This window comes from Cervus elaphus, chromosome 3, assembly GCF_910594005.1.
Source record: "Cervus elaphus chromosome 3, mCerEla1.1, whole genome shotgun sequence".
Lineage (NCBI taxonomy): Eukaryota > Metazoa > Chordata > Mammalia > Artiodactyla > Cervidae > Cervus > Cervus elaphus.
The window spans coordinates 31691960-31699861 of NC_057817.1; the positions used below are offsets into that span (position 1 = coordinate 31691960).

Consider the following 7902-nt stretch of genomic DNA (forward strand, 5'->3'; position numbering starts at 1 on the left):
TCAAAGTTTCCCTAAGACTTCCCTTTAAAGTTTCCTTTAAAAGTTTGTCGTGTGGTTTCTAGATCATTCACCACCTTTTTTGTCTGAACATAATCCCTTTGGTGGATAATCATTTAAAACAGAGGTCCAGAACTGGATATGGTATTTCAAGTATAGCCTGATTCATAGAAGGGATAATAGAATCTCCCTTGGTTATAATATGGTTCCATTATCGCAGCCTGCAATAGAACTGGTATTTTCAGTGCCCATGACAGTGCTGACTCACATGTAGTTTACTGAAATTCCCATATCTTTCACTCATTTTCCCTTAATCTCTTTTTATACAAGTGGGAAATACCTATACCCTCCTATCTTATCTGTGCTTTATCTATCTTCCCTTTTCAAGCAGGCCCCAGATGGTAGACACAAGGAATGGCAGCACCGTGACTGAGTTTGTCCTTGTGGGCTTTGAGCAGAGCTCCCCATCCACTCAGGCATTGCTCTTTGCTCTCTTCCTAGCCCTCTACAGCCTGGCCATGGCCATGAACGGCCTCATCATCTTCATCACCTGGACAGACCCCAGGCTCAACAGTCCCATGTACTTCTTCCTTGGCCACCTGTCCTTCCTAGATGTCTGCTTCATCACCACCACCATCCCGCAGATGCTGGTCCACTTAGTGATAAAGAATCACACCCTCACCTTTGCCTCCTGCTTAACCCAGATGTATCTGGTCTTTGGCGTGGGTGTGGCTGAGTGCATCCTCTTGGCTTTCATGGCCTATGACCGTTATGTTGCCATCTGCCACCCACTGACCTATGCCCAGGTTATGAGCCGGCAGGTCTGTGTGAGACTGGTGAGTACAGCCTGGTTCTTTGGGCTGATCAATGGCATCCTGCTTGACTACATGACATTTCGTGGTCCCTTCTGCAGCGACAACCATATAGAAAACTTCTTCTGTGAGGCCCCCATAGTGATTGCTCTCTCCTGTGGAGACCCCCAGTTTAGCCTGAGAGTCATCTTTGCTGATGCCATTGTGGTGCTGCTCAGCCCCATGGCGCTCATCATCATCTCCTATGCCCGCATCCTGGCCTCCATCCTGGGCAAGGCCTGCTCCTCTAGTCGGGGGAAGACCTTCTCTACTTGTGCCTCCCATCTGACCGTGGTCATCTTTTTCTACACCTCAGCCATGTTCTCTTACATGAACCCACGCAGCACACATGGTCCTGACAAAGACAAGCCTTTCTCCCTCCTCTACACCATCATCACCCCCATGTGCAACCCCATCATCTACAGTTTCCGAAACAAAGAAATGAAGGGGGCCATGGTGAGGGCCCTTGGGAGAAGCAGTCTGTCCCAGGCAGAGTCTGTGTAGTCAGAAACACCAGAAGGGGCAGCTACTTCCCCTGACTTACCCTCCTGCAGCCCAAAGAAGTGGGAGATTCACGAGCTGACAAGCTCCAGGAAGGAGTACCCATGGCTTCCTTTCTGCTAGTATAAGACCTGAAAGATTCTGTTGTTGTTGTTCAGTTGCTAAGTTGTGTCTGACTCTTGGTGACCCTGTGGACTGCTGCACACAAGGCTTCCCTATCCTTCTGTATCTCCCAGAGTTTGCTCAAACTCATGTCCATTAAGTCAGTGATGCTATCTAACCATCTCATCCTCTGCCAACCCCTTCTCCTCTTGTTCTCAATCTTTCCCAGCATCAGGGTCTTTTCCAATGAGTCAGCTCTTCAAACCAAGTATTGGAACTTCAGTTTCAGCATCAGTCCTTCCAATGGATATTCGGGGTTGATTTCCTTTAGGATTAATTGGTTTGATCTCCTTGCTGTCCAAGGGACTCTCAAGAATCTTCTCCAGCACCACAATCTTTACGGAAGATACTGGTGATGTTTAATGCTCATCTAATTTCCCTTCCACCAAATTTCTCTTAGTTATACATTTTCCTGATTGGAGGGGCAAGTGTAATAAAATGGAGGAGTGTATTCCAAAATTTGGGGAAAAGTAATATGGTCCTCTAGAGAAATTCAGCAAAGAAGATGACAAGACCATTTCTTCTTTCCAGAGCATTTCTTCTTTCCAGGGCAAAGTCAACTGGTAGGAACCTTAAGATTGAGAAAGGAGCAGATTGAGAGCCATGAGGGAAACAAAGGGATGGGGAACATAGGAAAAAAAGCAGTGAGTAGGAGAAATATGCTGTAAGATGTGTGACACCATCCCTCTGTGCTTGCCTCAAAATTCTCCATGAAATTTGTCTCCCTACATAAGAACTGATTAATAGGATTACTTCTCAGAGGCAGCAAGAGGAGGAGCTGTATGTCAAATACATGTGGATCACTGATGGAGAGGAGGAAGAACAGAAGCAAGAGCAAAAGTCTCTGGAGAGCACCTACTTCCCCAGGTTGTAAACTGGGGGTGGGAGCTATCAATAGAAATCTCCTAGGACCAAGAAAGCTTTGAGGGACATCTGCATTGTACATCTGCAAGAATATATAAAAGCACTTTGACCTATTTACATATTTATTTGCTACAACTTGTAAATTTTGACACTAACCTGGATACAGTTTAAGGGCATCCTTTTTTTCATGAAGATTCCTGTCTCTTGCTTTACCTATAATATACTACATTTCCTGAAACTATACTTACAGTTCCATCTTCTGTCTTCTCCACCACTGTTCCGTTTCTGAAAATCTAGAGCAGAGGTTCTAAGTAGGGATGATTTTCTCCCCAGGGGTATTTAGCAATATCTGAAGATATTTTTCTGGTTGTCGCTACTGGAGGAAAGAGTATGGTACTGGCATCTAGTAGGTATAGAGACCAGAGATGCTGCTGAACATTCCATAATGCAAAGGAAATCTCCTAAAATAAAGAATTGTATGGCCCAAGATGTCAATAATGTCAAGGAGAGACAAGGTATTAAAACGGCAGAATCATAAAAATGATGAGAGTTATTGATATGGGGAGGGAAAAGATAGGAGGAAACCAAGGAGAATTTGGAATACAGAATTCTATCTGCAAAGTCATTTTCTGCTGGACTGTGGGCAGGATTTCTGCCGACACTGCCATGGCAACAATCTATGTAAGTAGTTTTAATAAAAACCTTCCCTAAAACCTCTTTGTTTGTCTCTATTTGAACTTGCCCTTACTCCCACCAAGTTTTTTTTTTTCAAGTTATAGGAATTTCCTAGCCAGTCATGCCCTTCTGTCTATCACTAGTCTGGATTCCTACTTAAATTCTACCCTTTTCCTCTGTTACTTCCAACCAAAATTCATCCACCCAATATCCATCCTTCCCTTGTTCCCACCAATCTCACATTTTTGCCTAGCTCAGTCTCACCACTCATCACCTCTGCTTGTTTACAGTGGGACTATTACAATGCCATTTAGTGAAATGTGTGGAAACCATGTACCCTATAGTGAAAATACTACCTATAATTTCAATACTTTTTCTCATCCACTTTACCGATCTCCTCCTTTTACCAATGCTTATATTTCCCCACCCATATGCTCCACCTATCCTGAAGGGTACGCTCTACCTTTTATGTGTGCTAGACAATTTTTTTTTTTTTTTTTTGCCCCTCTAAAACTAAATGCATACTTTCTCCCCTGATCTGTGTCCTGATAGACAGACTTTTGTTGACTGCCTTCATTACCTTCTAAGCTCTGGTTGGGTTCAACTAATAAGAGTTACTTAGTAAGAGTAGAAGAAAGCAGGAAGAGAGTGGGTGTGTTTATTTTCCTGTCTCCTTCCCTGATGTTCCAGAGCCCCTATCAAGTGGTCTTCTTTTACAGCTTCCTTCCCTGTTCCTGTAAGGTAGTACCTGGTCCTGCTCTTAACAGCCTAGGGTGCTTTTCCATCCCTCTTTGACTCCTGCATCTTTATAATTCCCCTTATTGGTCCCATTTAAGTATGCCAATTATTTCCTTCCACTGCACCCAGTAGGGCTTCCCAGGTAGAACAAGTAGTGAAGAATTTGCCTGCCAGTGCAGGAGATGAAGAGACACAGGTTTGTACCTGGATCAGGAATATCCCCTAGAATAGGAAATGGCACCCCACTCCAGTATTCTTGCCTGGAAAATTCCATGAGTGGAGGAGGCTGACGGGCTACAGTCCTTGGGGCTGCAAAGTTGGACCCGACTGAGTGACTGACTCACCCACTGGCTGAGTAACATGTACCAAGTACAAAAACAAATGGAAAATTTCTCAAAATAGCCCATATGTTGGTCCATAAACAAACCTTAAAACATTTCAAAGGTAAGGAATCACACAGACCGAGTTCTCTAATCATAATGCAGTTAAAAGTTAGCAATCAGTATCAAAAAGATAACTGGAAAGAAACCCATATGTTTGGAAATTGAGAAACATAATTCTAATTAAGAATGAATTATAAGTTTAATCTTACATGGAAAGAGTATGGGGCTTACAAGTTGTCACTTCCACCCTCATCAGTGAAAAAGAAAAACGAATGAACAAACTGAAAATCAACACTTCTTAGGTCCATCAGAAAATTGAAGTCACAGGGCAAACCACCACTCCAAAAACAGGGAGACAGGTGAACACAGAGAATCACAGCTTCCTAAGGAGCAGAAGCTGCAGCTAGAGCCTGGTCAGAACACTTGAAGGAAAATTGACTAGTTATTGAGACTGAGCATGGGTTGGCTTCATAGAAAAACACTCCTGGAGGCTCATCCTTAGGGAAGCCTTCATAGTTTAATGAGTTTTACTTGCAGCATCCCCACCAGATTCTCATGATGAAGATCAGAAAAAAAAAAAAATCCTCTTATGCTTCAGCAATGGGAAGGGAAAAGAACCATTCTGAAATAAGCTCAGACAGCTGTGTTCTCCTTAACAGACTGTCCTCAAGGAAAACTACCTTATGAGAACCTAACCAATCTGGGGAAGAATCCAGAAAAAAAAAGAAAATGCGAGAAGTACTTGTAAAGGTCACAGCACAAGGACACAGGATCACTAGAAAACCAAGACCTAATCATAGGACCACAGAATGCTTCCACTCCCCCACCACTTACCACCACATCAATAGGACTTGAGGATTTCAAGAATTACACCTGAAAGACCTACAATCTTCAGTCCCTATTTAGGAAGGAGTCTCTAAGGAACAAAAAGATAACAGAGGAGACGAAAACAAGGACACTAGAGGAAATTTTAGCCTCTAGCACCACAGCAACAGCAAATATAAACACTGCCTAACACCTAGCAAGATCAATATAAAACCTACACTAAAGGCCTATTTATCTGAGTTCCTTTTACCTGATACCTCATGTTTGGTTTTCTAACAAAAGAGCCAATTATGGTAAAAATTAGAAAATTTCACAAGCCCCAAAATCGTGATGAATCTACATACAATTTTGTGGGATGTAGCTAGAGCAGCACTTTCTTATATTAGAAGAAAAAATAAAAGTTAAAATCTAATAAATTAAACTACTAATTTAATCACATGTTAATGGATTATGCAAGAAAAGCAGGAGAAAATGTATATAATAGATTTATCAGTAATGCCGTCCAGCCATCTCATCCTCTGATGCCCTCTTCTCTTTCTGCCCTCAACCTTTCCCAGCATCAGGGACTTTTCCAATGAGTCATCTGTTCACATCAGATGACCAAAATACTGGCGCTTCAGCTTCAGCATCAGTGCTTTCAGTGAATATTCTGGGTTGATCTCCCTCAAGATTGACTGGTTTGATCTCCTTGCTGGCCAAGGGACTTTCACAAGTCTTCTCCAGCACCACAGTTCAAAAGCGTCAATTCTTTGGCATTCTGCCTTCTTTACAATCCAGCTCTCACAACCATACATGACCACTGGGAAGACCATAGCCTTCACTTTCCAGACCATTGTCGGCAGATTAATGCCTCAGTTTTTCAACACACTGTCTAGGTTTGTCATCGCTTTTCTGCCAAGAAGCAATCGTCTCCCAATTTCATGGTTGCAGTCACCATCCACAGTAATTTTGGAGCCCAAGAAGAGGAAATCTGTCACTACTTCCACCTTTTCCCCTTCAATCTGCCATGCAATAATGGGGCTGGATGCCATGATCTTAGTTTTTCTAATATTTAGTCTTAAGCCAGCTCTTTCACTCTCCTCCTTCACCCTCATCAAGAGGCTCTTTAGTTCCTCTTGGCTTTCTGCCATTCGAGTGGTATCATCTGCATATCTGAGGCTGTTGATGTTTCTCATACCTGTCTTGATTCCAGCTTGTAACTCATCCAGCCCAGCATTTCTCACGATGTGCTCATGAAGGGGGAATCAGCTATACATATACATAAATCCACTCTTTTGTAGATTCCCTTCCCATCTAGGTCACCACAGAGAACTGAGTAGAGTTCCCTGTGCTATACAATAGGTTCTCATTAGTTATCTATTGTATTTTATATATAGGAGGGTATTGATGTCAATTCCAATCTCCCAATTGACACTGTGATTTTTATCAATTTAAGTTTGTGTTACCCTGCACTGAGCAAATCTATCTGCACCTTTTTTCCAATATCATTTGCTTATATCACATTATCGTAATCCTTGCAATATTTCAAACTTTTAGTTAGTATTATATTTGTTATGGTGATCTGTGACCAGTGATCACTGATGTTACCATGATGACTTACTGAAGACTCAGATGATGGTTAGCATTTTTTAGCAATAAAGTTTATTTAATTGAATAGGTACATTGTATTTTAGACATAATGTTATTGCACACTTTATAGTATAGTGTAAAGATAACTTTTATATGCACCAGGAAAACTAAAAAATTTGTGTGACATGCTTTCTTGCAATACTCACTTTATTTTGGTGGTCTGGAATGGAATCCATAATATTATGAAGGTTTGCCTGTATAATAGAGAAGAGGGAAAGACCTCAAAAAAATGAAAATAGAACTATCATATGACTCAGCAATTACACTCAGGTATATGTCTAAAAGAAAGGAAAACACTAATTCAAAAAGATATATGCTTCCCACTGTTAATAGCAGCATTATTTACGATAACCAAGATATGAAAACAACCTAAGTGTCCATCAACAGATGAATGGATAAAGAAGATGTGGTACATTTATATACAGCAGACTACTATTCAGGCATTTAAAAAAAAGAATGAAATTTTGCTATTTGCAACAACATCGATGGACTTGGAGGGTATTATGCTAAGTGAAATGAGTTGGACAGACAAAATACATACTCTGATATGACTTACACGTGGAATCTAAAAATAAACTAGTGAATATATCAAAAAGGAGGGAAAATTCTCAACTTTTTAAATAACTTTGATACCAATACTTGACGAAGACAAAATAAGCTAATATCACTTATGAATAGAGTCGTAAAATTTCTAAACAGAATTGTCTCCCTATGTATTAAAAATATAATACCTTGTATCATGAACAAACTTGAGTCTATCCCAGGACATTCAAAATTTATTTAACTCAGAAAATGAATTAATGTAAATCATTACATTAATAGACAAATGGAGAAAAATCACATGATAGTATCAGTAGATGCAGGAAAGGCATCTAGTTTACTGAAAATTCATACCTGTTTATAATTAAAAAAAAAAAAAAAAACTCTCAGCCAAGCAGGAATAGATGGACTTCCTTAACCAATAAAGTGATCATATACCAAATCTCTGCAAGCATCACCCTTAATAGGGAAACATTAAAATTACCTTTAGATTATAAACAAACATAGGGTAACCATTATCCCTACTTTTATTCAAAGTTGTACTGAAGATCCTGTTGTTGTGCAGTTGCTCAGTCCTGTGACTCTTTGTGACCCCATGGACTGCAGCACGCCAGGCTTCCCTGTCCTTCACTGTCTCCCAGAGTTTGCTCAAACTCATGTCCATTGAATTAGTGATACCATCCAAACATCTCATCCTCTGTCGCCCCCTTCTCCTCCTGCCTTCAATCTTTCCCAGC

At 40.9% G+C, this 7902-nt stretch overlaps 1 protein-coding gene across 1 annotated transcript; it reads left to right on the plus strand.

The window, feature by feature from the left end:
• Positions 1 to 395: 395 nt before the first annotated feature.
• Positions 396 to 1352, plus strand: LOC122678795 (olfactory receptor 10AD1-like). Its single transcript, XM_043879080.1, has one exon. It carries the CDS (start codon positions 396 to 398, stop codon positions 1350 to 1352), a length of 957 nt encoding a protein of 318 aa, XP_043735015.1.
• Positions 1353 to 7902: the final 6550 nt, after the last annotated feature.